This window comes from Clavispora lusitaniae (assembly GCF_014636115.1).
Source record: "Clavispora lusitaniae strain FDAARGOS_655 chromosome Unknown tig00000003_pilon, whole genome shotgun sequence".
NCBI lineage: Eukaryota > Fungi > Ascomycota > Pichiomycetes > Serinales > Metschnikowiaceae > Clavispora > Clavispora lusitaniae.
This window is the reverse complement of record NW_027093975.1, coordinates 2,044,690-2,060,125: the sequence shown is the minus strand read 5'-3', so window position 1 is coordinate 2,060,125 and position 15,436 is coordinate 2,044,690. Positions and strand designations below refer to the sequence as shown.

At 41.7% G+C, this 15,436-nt stretch overlaps 5 protein-coding genes across 5 annotated transcripts; 3 read left to right on the top strand and 2 right to left on the bottom strand. All coding sequences in view use genetic code 12, as the record gives it.

The window, feature by feature from the left end:
• Positions 1-27: 27 nt before the first annotated feature.
• PRP8 (U4/U6-U5 snRNP complex subunit) lies at positions 28-7,332 on the bottom strand (the record flags this gene model as incomplete). The annotated part of the gene is made up of 1 exon (XM_002619805.2): positions 28-7,332. The coding sequence occupies one exon, from the start codon at positions 7,330-7,332 to the stop codon at positions 28-30; it is 7,305 nt and encodes a 2,434-aa protein (XP_002619851.2).
• Positions 7,333-8,126: 794 nt separating this feature from the next.
• On the top strand, positions 8,127-10,391 carry FOB63_000950 (putative ubiquitin-protein ligase; the record flags this gene model as incomplete). The annotated part of the gene is made up of 1 exon (XM_002619804.2): positions 8,127-10,391. One exon carries the CDS (start codon positions 8,127-8,129, stop codon positions 10,389-10,391), a length of 2,265 nt encoding a protein of 754 aa, XP_002619850.2.
• Positions 10,392-10,694: 303 nt separating this feature from the next.
• FOB63_000949 (serine C-palmitoyltransferase) lies at positions 10,695-12,395 on the top strand (the record flags this gene model as incomplete). The annotated part of the gene is made up of 1 exon (XM_002619803.1): positions 10,695-12,395. The coding sequence occupies one exon, from the start codon at positions 10,695-10,697 to the stop codon at positions 12,393-12,395; it is 1,701 nt and encodes a 566-aa protein (XP_002619849.1).
• An 89-nt stretch (positions 12,396-12,484) lies between these two features.
• On the bottom strand, positions 12,485-14,224 carry CDC23 (anaphase promoting complex subunit; the record flags this gene model as incomplete). The annotated part of the gene is made up of 1 exon (XM_002619802.2): positions 12,485-14,224. One exon carries the CDS (start codon positions 14,222-14,224, stop codon positions 12,485-12,487), a length of 1,740 nt encoding a protein of 579 aa, XP_002619848.2.
• A 108-nt stretch (positions 14,225-14,332) lies between these two features.
• On the top strand, positions 14,333-15,430 carry FOB63_000947 (uncharacterized protein; the record flags this gene model as incomplete). The annotated part of the gene is made up of 1 exon (XM_002619801.1): positions 14,333-15,430. The coding sequence occupies one exon, from the start codon at positions 14,333-14,335 to the stop codon at positions 15,428-15,430; it is 1,098 nt and encodes a 365-aa protein (XP_002619847.1).
• Positions 15,431-15,436: the final 6 nt, after the last annotated feature.

The window sequence follows — 15,436 nt, the reverse complement described above, 5'->3', positions numbered from 1 at the left end:
TATTATAGAGCGGGTTCTATTAATGTACTATGCAAAATTGTCTTCTTGTGTGGCTTCCAATTCGTTTCCTTCAATCTCACTGAAAGTTGTGAAATGAAGTGGGCGATGTGATTGATCGTAAAAGGAGATAGGAATATCAATCTTCAAGTCGAATGAGCCGTTAGGGTCCCAAACTGGTCCAATGAAAGAGTAGTTCCAGAGTCCATCATCTGGGACCAAAAAGGTACCCACGATTTTATCGGAAAGAATTAGTTGTTCCTTTTTGCTGAATGTGGGGCTGAATCCCTGAGGCGCATTGGAAATCATGTCTTTGTTTGTATAGCCCCATTGGTAACCTTCATCATTAAGACTGTAAGCTGCTAACGTAACTGATCCTGGCGTGAATGACACAGTCATCCCCACGAGGTTCCTATTCCATAAGTCTTCGTTATTCTTATGGAAATTCGACATCGTTGTGACATCAATTGGACTCAACATGTTCAAATCATTGTTTTGTGTATGAATCCATCCTAAAAGTTCAAGGTTTGAAAGATATTCGTTGTTACTCTTGTTGAAAAGTTTTGATGGAAATTGAATCGAGTGTGAGTTACCGAGTTGAGGGACCAAGACTATAGCTTTTACCTCTTTGATCTGAATGTTGTCCTCTGGTGATGTTCCATATATATAGGCACCAATTTGGGTCCTTACATCAGAAATCTGAACAAACTTTTTAAGTATGTTTCTCGGCATGATGTAAGTGATGCTATCATCATCCACGAAATCTTCCGATGAAACAAAGATATTCTTGGTTCTTAAGTGCAAATTATTGGCTGCAATAGCACGGTTTCTCCATTCGTTTTTGGAGCTGAAATTCAGCTGTTCATAATTCGTAGTAGTGATCGTTGTTATTTCTTCACCATGAACATTGTGAGTAGTAGTCTTTAAAGCAGTTAATTGCTCTTGTGCATTCGCAATTCCATTATCATCCTTCTTATTAGCTTCGATGTCCGCAATTTGTTGTCGCTTTGCGGATGGAGCCCTAATCTCTTGTCCAAGGATCAAATCTCTAATTTCAGATTGCGTTAATGATTGGACATTCACATTATTCTTCTTTGCGTAGTCGTTTAGGATCAAGTCTCGGAGTTGAGTCTCGACATCTATCCATTGTTCGTCAGTCAATGTTGGCCAGATGTGATGACTTTGTGTAATGACGCTGGCATCTGGGCGAAGAATCATGTTTGTTCTCTCTTGGCTGATTCCCAACGCCCTAAGAATTAAGATCACACGCGAAAATGCTGTATACGAAGAAATGCTCGTTAACCAATCATCATAGAAGTTGAAAAGCATCATCTGTGGTTCCCCTGCCTTCAACACTACGTCTCCAAGTTTATCAATTTTCAACGCGGATGCAAAAGGCAAATGAAGTTCTGAGGAACGGATTGCAATATTTGGGAAATCGAGCATATGCACTTCAAGAGGATCGATAACTCCTTTTCTCGTAGCGATTAATTGCTTTGGCTGTTCTTCCCTTGGTAGCGAGCGTACCAACGCTGCTACCTCTTCTGCCGTTTTCCATTTGGCTAACTGGCCTAAACGCTTCTGGCCTGCCCAAACCAGTGTATGGATGATCTTCAAAAATAACTGGCCCGATTTCGGATTCAACATGAACACAGCACCATTAATGGGTTTTGTTGTCAAGTTACCTTCAAATGTCCGATGGACCGTCACTCTGTAAACATTGGTATCATCGATAAAAAGCTGAGTTTCATCATTGAATAACTCTGCATAATTGGACGAGTTCAATAGGGCCACTTGAGGTTGAGATTGATACAATTGGAGACCTTTTCTAATACGTTCGCGAAGCACATGTAAGGCGGGGTTAGCTTTCATAATCTCCTTCATAGCATTTTGCATTAAAGGCTTGAAACCACTGAACCAATTCCCATAAACATCGTAAACATTGTAAGCAAGATCAACACCTACCATTGCACCTGTTGGTGACGGGTAAGCACTTACGCTGTCAGTTGTGTAGTCCAAGAATTTCGCTCTTGTATATCTGGAGATATCATGAGAATCATAGTCTCCATATCTCAATTGCACATCAATCCAATATTTAGTTGCTGTAGCACTGTCCATCGAATCATTCCTGTCATTAAGAAGAGAGGGTCGAGAGACGTTCCATTTGTATGTGCTTGTTAGGACAATATCAGCGCAGGACGAGTTCATTTTGTATGATTTTCTAGGGTGGATTGCTTGTTTCTCCACGGTGTCAATGTGTAAGACTTCCAACTCTTTATCTAAAACTTGGCAAATATCTTGGACCAAGCTTTCGTGTATCTTTTGCCACAAATGTGCTCTGAATATTTGAATCAATGAAATTTTCAAAGTTGGAATTTTACCGTGAAGGAAAATTCCTGTTAGATCAAGTTGAACCAAGAAACCAACATAGACATTTGCTCTATTGATAGTAGGTGACCACCATAGAGTGAAACGACGATTAGGGATCTGACTCAAACCCGAACGTTGGGCATTTGTCAATTTTTTGAATTTCAAAGAGTCCTCGAAGCCAGATGCTTTTTCCCAGAATAATCCTTCCCAAGAGTCAAAACCGGTGCCTTTAAACAAAGTATGCTCAAGAATGGTTTCGATACCTCCTAAAGCTTGAATCACGTCTGTTCTATAGGCAGATAGGTTCCATAATTTTCCATCATGATGGTTATTAGTCCACCAAAATGGATTGTACCTTGCTAAACTGAACTGCTTGAACTCACGCCTAACTCTATGGCCCTTATCGTATGCTAAGGTCTGTCTGTCTTTTTGGAATAGTGTGCTTATTCTAGGAAGACCTCTATCCCAACTGCTTTCCATGTCCTCGAATGTAAGTCGACGGCTCTGTTCAGCAGCTTCTTGACGTTTAATTGCATACTCTGCCCAAACCCTTTGAGAATCCAAAAATTCATTTTCCCAAGTCGTAATATACCGAAATATCGTTGGAATCAACCTTTCTTCTTGGTGTGTCATTCCGGCTCTGAAATGAGTTATTCCTGTATCAGTCTGTTTTGACCACTTCAAATCCGACGTTGGGATTAAAATATGAGATGCGCTAAGCATTCCCAAGCCCCCAAGTTCTTTTGGTGTGTAGAATACGGCGGGAGGGAATCGAGAAGGCATTTTCGAATTGAGACCCATTTTGACTCTATTTTGTATCTTTGTCTCACACTTGACAAGAATATCAAGCAAAGATTCAGTAGCAACCGTGGCTTCTCTGAAATATGCAAAAAGTGATATCAAAGCCGTATTCCACTTTGCTGCCACTTTAGTAAATGTAGCTGAACCCGAAGACATCAATATTTGTCTGATTCTATTCTGAAATTTATCAACCTCTTCCCTTGAGACTTGTAAGTAAGCCTTCGCTGTTTTTTCCTTTGTACTTTGATTAACAAGATCCCATACACCTTCTTGTGAAGAAGAATCTTCAGACATACGGCACTTTGGCAAAATTCTAACTTCAAAACCGCACATGGAGAATAAAAGGTTAGGATTTTCGGGAGAGTACACAGAAGCATATGTGTTCTCCCATTCCATCTTCGTGATCGAGCTTGGAACCCTGCCAGAAATCTCCCAAAACGTTGCCTTACCCAAATTGACATCTGACCTCATGAGTTTCATTCTCGAGTCCTTAGGCCAACATTTATGATTGTTGTAGCCAACGACATTCTCAAAATTTGGGTCCGGGTTTTCCCTTAAAAAATCTTGCACCAAGCCATCCGCGTCTTCCTTATTGAACCTGAAGAAAATGTAAACTTTGTCAAGATATCTGCAGTAAAGCCTGATGGGATTAGCCGTTTCAGTCTTCGCATCTTTAAAGTGAAGGAAGGGATTTGGTTGCTGCACGGGACCAGCTAGCTCGGTGGCACGATCCAATCCTAGGATCAATAAGTCAATTGCCAAACAATAGTACTGATAAATGAAAGAACCAAATTGAAGACCTCTGATCAAACCAAACTGATTCACATGATTCATATCCTTATATGAGAGCGAGACATTGTTCTTTGAAGTAATATAGTCAGCAATGTTTGGATCTGTAATCAATCGAAGGAGCCTATTAAGCATTGTAAAGTCAATATTTTCTGCCACTCTGCTCAAAGATGTTTGAAGCATCACATTGCTTTCGCCCCTTGAAGTGCTCCAAACATCTTCCAAATTGTTCACACCTTGGCACCACTTGTAGACAAGCAAGGGAGGGATTTCATCATCTGACGGCTTTACCCAATTTGGAAAGAGCAGTCGCTTCTCTGCCTCATACCATAAATATTGATCTAAATAAGCATCTGTTATTTTTTCAAGGGGATCAATGGCATAAGTCGGTACAAGATGATCATAGTGATCCATCATTTCCAAACCAACCTCTTTGAAAATTCTTTGAGTAAGCAAGTATTTCTTAATTCTTGCCAAACATTCGTTCGGATTGTCGTAAGCTTGTTCTATCAATGCAAGCTCTTCCCTTTGTGCAGAATTCAACCTAGCATTAGCGTTGTAGCTTTCCTTCAAGTTCTCCAACGCTAAAACCAAGAGCTTTGTATCATGTTTGTATGATATCGGAGGAAAGGGTATTGGGTTGAACTTTCTGCTCTCAAGCCAATTCACCATGGTCTGGAAAATAATAACAGCTTGATCGGGCGAAACGTAAGGACCCTCTTTGGCAAAGTTGTTCTGCCGTTCTTGTTCATTCTTGATCCATAATCTGGTGAGTCTTCCCAAATTCTTTTTTACAACAGTTTTTTCGACCGTAGCTCCACGTCTGATTCTCTCACGGTTGTAATGGGCGATCGCAATCCATCCATCCGCTTTCGCTTTAATGTAGTGCTCAATGATATCTTCGATTGGCTTGGGTAATCCGGGCACCTTCCATGGAATATTGGCTTTCCAGCACCGCCATGCTTCACTTAAATGTTGCAAAATTAAAGCAGACTTGCTTTGTTTCAACCCTTCTGGAATCATGTCTAAGATATCATGCATAACTTGAGCACGTAGTTCGAGATCATAATATGAGTCAATTCTTTGTTTTGTGACTGTTTTGACGACATCATTACTCCTTCTGCCCTCAAATTGTCTTGCTAAAAGGTTTCCTAGCCACCGTTCAAGTAATGGGATTAGTCCTCGAATAAACGACAACCAAACTCTCCAGGCTGGCTGCCAAAACCCACAACCAGGTCCCTTACCTATCTTGTTATTGAAATTCGAGTAAACAACATGTTTGAGGTCTTTGCATGCTCGAATTTGGTGCATAACTTTATACTTATAGCGATAAATTCCTGTCAACTGCCCCAAATGATTCAAAATATAGTAAATGCCGTCTGCTAGCTGAAACGCATCGATGTTACCTATACGAAACTGAACATGAGAATCGACAATGATTTTAATAATGCGCAATAGCTCTCGTATCATATGGAATGCGTTACCAAAGCGAGATTTCTTCCTTTCTTTGGTAGACAAGGTCTTTGTTGGTTTCAAGTTGAAATTGTAATCGAGATGGAGGTATGTTAACCCACGTTTATGAAGTAAAAGATTTAGCATGTTATGACCTTGACGACATATTTGTAAACCGGCCTCAACCCAATCAATGGTTGTCTGCTGGAAATATTTTGTCGCTTTCAAACTCTTGAGAAGATGAACTTTCTTTTGGTTTGCTGCTTTTGAACCACTCTTTGACCCAGGTGGGTTTTTGAGTTCATTCAAAACGTAAGTTTTCAATAGCTTCTGATATGATACACGCACTTTAGTTGGAACATTCGAAGGTGGTCTCTCCTTGTACCATGATTTCACAAGCGCGACATCTTGCGCCCTGATTGTTTTTCCTGAGCGACGGTTGAAAGGATATGGTGCCCACCATAAATCAAGTGCAGCTTTTGCATTATCCGGTTCGATACGTAACTCTTCACCCTCATTGTCTGTGGCCATAAAAGGAGATAGATTTATATTACCGTTGATCTCGTTGATATCAAAATCTAAGAGCTCAGATTCTGCCTTTGTAGTTGAAAATTTGTGAGGAATTATTGGGTTGTATTCTTCGCAGAATAAAAATGCAGAATCAGATGCCTCATCGTCACGGTGAACCACAAAATTGTTTATTGGATCATGGAACCAGCAGGGATGGACATTTTTAACAAATGAATTATACAAGTGCGGATAAGCAATTCGATATTCTGTTCTTATCGGTACTCTGAATATGATGCGATCCAAGGAGTTGAATTCCGTGTAGTCCTCCTTGTCTCGATCGATTTTGAAAAGAGGCTCAAATTTTGGTCCACCAGGGACCACCATATTCAAGCTTTTAGCTGTGAAGAATGCCTCCTTGTTAAACAAGTAGTAGTAGTTCGCATCGGTCACATGAGGAAGTAACGGCTGGGCTAGCTTATAGAGCGTTGCCATAGTAGCTACATCCAAATTCCAACTCTTGTAAGAATCGCCATTGACCACATTTCTGTCTTCGATGAAAGGTTTATCGTCGAAAATCCAATCTATCTGGCTAAAACGAGGATCTTCTTCCAAATCAGGCTGTATGGGTTCTGGGGGCGTAACGTCTTCTATGTTTTCCATCCAGTCTATAGGAGGTTCCTCGTCATCGAAAGGAGGAAAGCGCATTCGCTTGAAGTGTTTCCGATCCCGTTTCTCTCTGCGCATCATTATCCACATGGTAGCCCATTGGGCAGTGTATACTGGCTCGATTACTCGAGGGATTTCATTAACAAAAGTGATGGCACCTGTGATGTGATATAGCACTTTCACTTCCCTGGATGCTTCCCATGGTTGCGGCATGTTCTCAAGAAGCTTTAATATCGCATGTGGCATGTATTTTAAAGAACCCAAGTGTGATCTCTTGTCCGAAGCTACCTTGTTCGATGAGAGATCACCATGGTTGATCATAATTTTTCTCAAATGCTCTGGAGGTAGTTCTGTCTTTATGGGCTGGACCAATCCCCGATTCTGTTTGCCCAGTTTTGCATTTACAAACGAACTGTCTAAATGCTGCTGGGTGGTCATTTTCGCCCTTGTATCCAGCTTCTCTTCTTCATCTGATTTTTTGGAGCTTTCTGTCTTCATCATTTTTGCTGGCCGCTGAATGCCATTCTGCGGTGGCGGAGGTGGTGGTGGGACTCTTACTGGCATTGCAACATGCCTCCCATTCGGAGGAGGTATCCTTGCATTAGGAGGCGGAGGTGGTGGGGGAGGTCCTCTTCTTCCATCTGAGCGATTGCCTTTAGGAGGAGGCGGTGGAGGAGGTAGTTTTGGAGGCATTTCCAGTAGTGTCGAATGTTCCAAAATGTGTGGCCTTGAGATGAAGCTCATCATTCTTAGTGGTAAGTGCAGTAGGCTCGACTATGTGCACACCCTTCCATATTGCTAGTAGATCAGAGATATATCCACTGAAGGCTCTCAAAGAAGAAGCTAGGACGAGTATCCTTAAATGAGGCGAATGGGTTGGATATTTGAGATCAGTAACGTTTAGTTATTATTGATATAACGGATGGGGATGATAAACAAATGATCTTATATATCCTTGAAAAAATAAAAGGTGTGACCTTCCCAACCAACTATAGAGTGGAACAAGTATCAATGCACATATATATGTCTCAATACTCCACAATACTCCTCAACGCTCCTGGATTACCCACAAAATATCATGGGAAGTTGGACTAGTGCTGGCGTTTGTATGCAGTGCATTGGACGATTCTCATTCCTGGAACTACAAAGTTTTGATGAGCAGATACGGCAACAGCAGTACAGTGATGCTTTAGTTTGTATTAATCGATTGCCTTACGGGATTGAGCCTGTGATGAATTTGTATTCCGTTTTCCTTTTTTTTTCGCAACTAGATATTTTTTTGACTGACTCATCCTTTCGTAATGTTTTTGCAAATCTCTACAAATACTTCAAAAGTAGCATGCAGCTTCCTAGATTCTGCCGAAGAAGAAAAAAAAAAAGTCTGGTACAACAAACATCAGAAAGAACATCAGAGTTACAATTCATTTTTTCAAAGTATAGGTGGACAGTAGAGAGTGGTTCATGCTTTTCCAGACGTATTATCTTGGCTCTAATCTGCCCTCTGCAGATATGCGCGCCTTATCCATCAACTTCTTTCCCCAATGAACTACCTGACTTTACTGATTGCTTCAGGGGATACACAGGAGATTGATCTTGGATTCCTTGAGCAGCTCAAACCATTCTGGGAGGCTCTCAAGACACAGAGCGAGAAAGCTGAGAGAGATGGCTTTTCCATAGATCGCTTCGGGGGTATGGTGACCTACGTATGCTCCATGTATGGCGTCGCTACATTCTTTATCGCTATACTCTTGAACCGTACATCCATAATTGCTTCCACACACAGACAAGGAAGGAGCTCCAGACGAAGAAGACGCATCAGTGTGCTATTGGATAGCTTTCTTCTGCAATCAATTGTTCTCAGTTCCATGCGCCTATTGTCATTGGGACTAATGTTAGTACAGGTAAAGAACATATTGACAACATTATGGGTGGTACAGAAAACGAGCAGTCCTGAAACGATATCCCGCTTAACAAAATGGGTGCCCACGCGTTTCTTCGAGTATATCCCAGAGCAACATGTTTCATCGAAGTTCATGAGTATGCCCAGAGATGAAGTGAGATTTGGACCTACATCGGCAATGCTCTGGCCATTTTTCTGTAGCATCTGTTTCTCGCTTTTTACAGAAACATTTTGTTCCGCCATATCAGGATCCAAGCCCCGTATTACGGGAGCTGCTACGCTATTTGAGATCTCAGTAGCTTGCCAAGAAATGAGTTCGGGATTTCTCCCTCTAGGAGTCAAAAAGGTTGCGAAAAGACCATCAGAGTATATCTTGCTAACCTGTCTTCTTGTTCTCGCAGAAAACATTTGGAATCAAGTCATTGGGATCTTTAATAGACCAAATTACCGATTGATCGGTCTGACAATAGCGAACGCACTATTTATATGGTTCTTTGTCTCAACACCAAGCGCAATTTTTAGCTTCCCTTCACCGTTCATTCTTTCATTTGCCATTATTGTCGTTGTTTTGACAGTAATAATGATTGCCCTAGCAATTTTCTTGTTAGCGGTCTTGGCTAAAGCGCAAAATATTGAAGATCTAAATTACGCTAGTTACATATGGAGTGCTGATGACGATTCCGGTTTCTTTGAGAAACACTTAAATGTGTCTTCCTCCCAAGATTTCTTTACTGCATTGATGAACATTGGATTGTTTGCTGTGTCACTGGCGGGCAAATCAAGTTACATTACAGAATATAATGGCATTATCCATGGAAATAGCACGTGGCTAGAAGAAGGCTTATGGGCGAAGGTGAAGGCGCAGTTCAAAGTGGACAACCTATCTTCAAGCTCGAATTTGGTCCAAGACGGTAAGGTCCTTGCTTTTCTCAAGGCAAATAATATGACGGGATATGCAAACATTTTGAACTCACCATTTCCTGGCTTGATAAAAGACTCAGAACTAGCAGTTGACAAATCCAAAAGATTGAGCACTATTAAAATGAGATGCATTTACACCAAAGCGATCTTAGAACGATTCGTGCTGCTAGTATACTCTTTGACAATCAGGTATGCTATTTACAAGTTTACCCCCCAGTGGCTTAAGAAAAAGCTCGGTCATAGCCAAGATGAGATTTCTTTGCTGCAAGAAAATGAGCTCAGTCTACAGAAAAACAAAGCCCCAGCTTTTGTTCGCCCCTTGATGGAATCAAAGAATACAACAGACAAGAATGAGACTTTCAACTTGGAGGGTATTGCAGATGAGACGTTGGCCGAACAGTATGCTGCTATTCTTAAAGAGAAGGAATTGGAAGAGACAGATACCTCTCCCGATTTTATTCTCAATTACGAAGGGGAGCTGGAATCTGATCTCGAATCAGATATAGAGCTGATTGATATAGCTCAGGGTCGAGTGTTAAGAGCCACGAACGTGTCAGATGCATTAGGAGAACTCATGACTCCGGACAGCATGCAAGAGTTGTTGCAAGAAGAGAATCTAGCGATATTACGTCTGCATTTGGAATACGAATCTGGGGGAAGAGGGGTGATGACAAGGTCACAGTATAAAAAAACCTACACATCGAAGATTCAGCAAGATGAATCTACAAAGCTTTTGGATCTCCTTCTCTCCAAAAGAAAACCGCCTACAGAGGATGATAAAAATGGCGAGGAAGATGATGAGGATATTGATCCACGCTTTGCTTGTGTCATTTGCCAGGTTTCACCGAGAGAAATAATCACTTGGCCGTGCAAATGCTTTAGCATCTGCGAAAGTTGTAGATTGAGCTTGGTCTCTAAGGGCATGGAAGGATGCGTGACATGCAGGCGTGATGTTGAAGGTGTGTCGAGGGTATATATTCCTTAACGCTAGGAGAATAATGCTACTTGAATGTACAGACATGTTTGAGTTTTTAGTGTCTTTCAGTATTAAAGAATAGTATAAACTTCCCAAATAGTGGCCAGAAAATTAGCAAACGTACATGCCCAGACCTCGGCTACCCAATAGGGGTGGAACCATGCACGTGATCAAGAACCGGAAGACTAGAAAATATTATGCGATCCGCGAGAAAACCCATTCCTCTCGCAAGTCCCCACCGCGTTTTCCTTCGACTGTTATCCTGGACCTTTATTGTTCCACAACGTATTCTGCCAAAACTCCTGCAAGTCCATGTCTCCTACCGAATCAGATTCCATACCGCAGGCTGCAGAATTGATCAAGACATCCATAGTCCATCAAATAGGATACTACTTTAGTCTTCTAGACAGAGTACCTGGGGGGCTGATAATTTTGAGGTATCTCAAGTCTTCATACAAAGATGATCCTATCCGGTCGCTTTTTGAGTTCAGTCTTTTTGTGTTTGCATTGCACTACTTCTTATCCTCCAAAAAGAAAGAAAACAAGGCGGAATTGGTCAAATTCTCTAAGCGGGAAATCGATGAGCTTGTAGAGGAATGGACACCCGATCCATTGGTTGCTGAAGTCACCGAGTATGAACATTGGAGAGCGGCGGAGAACCATGTGAAAGGCCAGAACTCCGCTCACATTGAACTCGTGCAGAAAGAGGAACTAGGACTCGTCTCTAACTTGTCCAGTCTTGATTTCCTCAACTTGAATTGTGACGACCGCATGAAAGCAGCTGCTAAACAAGTGATTCTGAGCGCAGGTGTTGGAGCGTGTGGTCCCCCAAACTTTTATGGTACCCAGGACGTTCATGTCAGATTGGAGGAAGACCTTGCTCATTACTTGGGCACAGAACAGGCAATTTTATATGGACAAGACTTTGTAACCGCTGGTTCTGTTATTCCAGCATTCTTGAAGCGTGGTGATTTGGCTGTTGTTGACTCAGGTGTGAACTTGGCAATTCAAAAGGCTGTCATTGTTAGCAGATGTGATGTGGAATGGTATGATCACAATGATATGGAACACCTCGAGCAAATCCTTGCTGAGTTGCAACCAATGTTGAACAAGCAGAAACCTTTGAGAAGACGTTTCATAATCACTGAAGGGTTGTTCGCCTACACAGGCGATGTCGCTGACTTGCCTGGGATTGTCGCCTTGAAAAACAAGTATAAGTACAGATTATTCTTGGACGAGACTTTGTCCATCGGAACCCTTGGAGCATTTGGAAGGGGTATAACTGAACACTATGGGATTTCCAGAGATGAGGTTGCCATAACTATCGGATCTATGGCCACGTCTTTTGCTTCCTCGGGTGGATTTTGTGCTGGTGTTAGACCAATGATTCACCATCAGAGAATTAACTCTAACGCTTACGTTTTCAGTGCCTCATTGCCACCTTACTCAGCTAAAGTTGTTTCCGAGGCAATCAAGGTAATAACAGAAAGCTCCAACTCCAAAGGAGAATCTGTGTTAATGGCCACGCTCCACGAAAAAGTTATGTTTGCTCACAAACAGATAACTAATGCATTTCAAGGCTCGAAATTTTTTGAAATCAAATCAGACCCAAGCAGTCCAATTATTCATTTGGGGTTCACTTCCGATTTCAAAGCCAAATTAGACTTGCCCAACTTTTACGGCAACACTGCGTTATTGACTACAGGAAAACCTTCAAGAAAGTTGAATCCATTTAATCATCACTATAACATCGAGTGTTACATTTTGCAAAAAATCATTGATGCACTTCTTGAAAAGCAGCATGCTCTCATAAACAGAACAAGAATTGTCTTCGAGCAAGAATCTTTACCTGTCATCGGCCCTAGATTGTTGATTCACGTTAATGCTGGTTTGTCTAAGGAAGAAATCGGCTCAGCTATATCTGCATTACCAGGAGTTGTGGAGAGCATTTGCTCCACACTTAATGGTCCTGTGGACTTGGTGTCCTTGGAATCTGAGTTGATTGCACGTTGAATATGCTACGATCGAAATTTCTTTCCACCGGGGAAACATATACTCATTAATCACTTTCTCTATATCTAATCTACCCATATAATAAAGAACTATTTGGTCATTCTACTTCTCGCCTCTTTTGCTATAGCTCGTGCCTCTTCAACATCATGCGCGTTACTCAAGTTGAACTCTTTAGCCAATTCATATGCTTCTTCATAATGGCCACTCTCTAAAGCCGATCGTGCCAACCAAAGTCTAGCCTTAGATGTTTCATCGGTGATGCCCCATTCTAGTTCTTGTTCAAAGCACAATTTCATATACTTATATGTTTCCTTTGTTTTGTGCAACTTCTGAGATATAGTTGCTAACTTGTAACATATGTGAGGCTCTACACTCATAAATCCCTCTGAGTTGTCCTCTGTCATCTTGCTTTGACTATCTATAGCTAGAGCTTTTTCAAATGAGTGAAGAGCCTCCTCAAGCTTATCGATCTTTTCAAAACAGTTTCCAATCGCTTGCCACATACGCTTATCCATAGGCTGAAGGTTCGTAGCTCTCTGGTAATAGTATAAGGCGTACAAATGCATGTCTAAAACCTCGTATGCTTGGCCCAATCCGTACCAGGCTCTAAAATCTTTACTGTTGATATCAACAGCCCTACGATAAGATTCAATAGCCGCATGAGAATTCTTCAACTCCACAAATTCGTGTCCCATCAAAGTCCACGCACTGAGACAATTTTTGTTGAGCGTCAAGGCACGTTTGAAGTACATGATGGATTTGTCATGTTCGCCTTTCATGGAGTGATAATTTGCGACAACACAGCAGGTTTCTGACCGATATTTGTCGACTTGAGAAGTAAACTGAGCAAGAAAAGATAGTTTCGATTTCTTCTCCATAACGTATAACATATTGGAGTATGTATCCAAGTCATCTAGACGCATTGGATCCTGAGCAAGGATCTCATCGAATAGCGACTCCGCAAGATAGTAGTCCAACCTGTGATACGCAAATAAGAATTTTTGCACCTTGAGAAACATGAAATTCGGAAAGATCTCCGACAAGGCCACGAGTTGATCATTGAAGTTGTCCAGCTGCTGATAAAACTCTTGCAAAAGCACAAGTTCAAACATACGAAACATGATACTAGAAGAGAACAGGGAATCCGAAATCTTCGCATGCTCAATGAAATCTTTTGCTTCATCATACTTTGCAAAAGTGGACAATAATTCTTGCCAGCAGCTCCAATTATAAGGGAACAAAGTGAGAGATCGAAGAAGGCTTTTCCTAGCCAAATCCGTCTTCTTCCTTTTGTTGGAGATGAGTCCAACAAGATAATATAGAAATGCATTGGGTTTACCTCCTTCATTGTAATACGCTTCAGCTTCTTCGACAATGGTGCTCAATCTTCCATTTAGACCATCCACAAGATCTCTCAGAGGAGTTTCAGGATCTCTATTATGTGTACCACCTAATGGTCGAGCTGGCAAACTTTTTGGCTGTCCAAAACTGAGCATTCCTCCTGTATCCTCGGTGGCCCGTTTATCTATACTGATGTAAATTGAGTATAGGCGTAAAAATAGTGCATTTCCACTAACACAATTCCGCAACGTATACGCTGCACGGTCAAACTCCTTACAATTGAAGTACGTTCGTGCAAGCATAAAGTTAAACTGGTCTTTTCTCTCATCTTCATCAAGCGCTATAGGTGGGAAATCAAAAGGTTCTGAAATTGGCGCTAGCCCGTTGAGTGCTTCGGTGCACCATTTAGCAGCATGAACTAAACAAATATTGGAAAGAACCTGAGACGCATTGTAGAGCTCAAGACGTAAGCCGACCAAGTCTGTCATTTTGCTAAACTTCTGGTGGTATCAATTGTTTGGGTCTTCTCCTACATACATCCGCGCATCTGCGAATTAATCTCACATAGTGTTTTAGTTGGTTTCATTCTACCAACCATGGTCCAAAATTCCAAAGAGGTCTCGTCGTTGAGGGAGTCTTCAGCAAAAGCCAAAGCAGCATGTGATTCTCTTACAAAACTTCTTAAGATTGCACGCCTAATCAGTAACGGCCAAGATGTGGATACTACTGAGTTGAAAATGGCCCAGAAACAAGCACTTTTGGATTCTTTTAAGGTGAAGAAACTACACCGAGACCACAAGGAATGGGAAAACGCAACGAAGGAACAGTTTGTTGAAAAAGAGATCAAAGCTTACAATAGAAAATATGCTCAAATTTCTCGTCTCCATTCAGCCAATACCATCTTAGAGAGTAAATATGCCGAGCTTCGAAAGTCCGTTCAGCTTCCCAAATTTCATTTCTCAATCCAGACACTTGAACAATTTGAAGGTGGGAAGCTCCTTCAGTATCTTAAAAAAGATTCTGCGGGCAACTACCCACGTAAAGTTCAAGTGAGCGAAATCTTCTCGCTCGATAGAAATTCAGTGCTCCCAAATCCAGAGTTTGCCGAATTTAATAAGCTCGTGAACTTGGAATATCGTCTCCGAATGCGTATGCAAATCAAATATGAAGTTTTACTCCGCGTGAAATCACACTTGACGGCCAAGAACAGCCAGTGGTCTGCCAGAGACTCCCTGTTAAACCAGTTTATCACGAGGGATCTCGCTAAAATGATCGCAGAGGTGGAAAAAATTAAGACGAGCGAGTACGAAGATTTGAAATACTACGAGGATGACTTTGACATGGAGAGCGAGGAGCACTTGGAAGAAAGCCGATCGAATGACGAACTTGAGGGGGACATGGAGCCCGATGCAGAGCATAGAGGTGACGGTGAACTCGATAATAATCATGAAGAGTTTGAAGGAGAGCATGTACCAGAAGCTGAAGGAGAGCATGTACCAGAAGTTGAAGAAGAATCGAAGCCAGATGAGAGGCTATATGAGGCAGAAGCAGAATCGCCAAAAGACGAGGAAGCCACAGATGAACAGAGTAGGCACATAGAAGGGGACGGAGAGGCAGAAATATCACAACCGAGTGACGCAGAGAAACCAATGCCTGAGAGACATTTGCAAGATGATGAAATGATACTTGATTAGAACTAA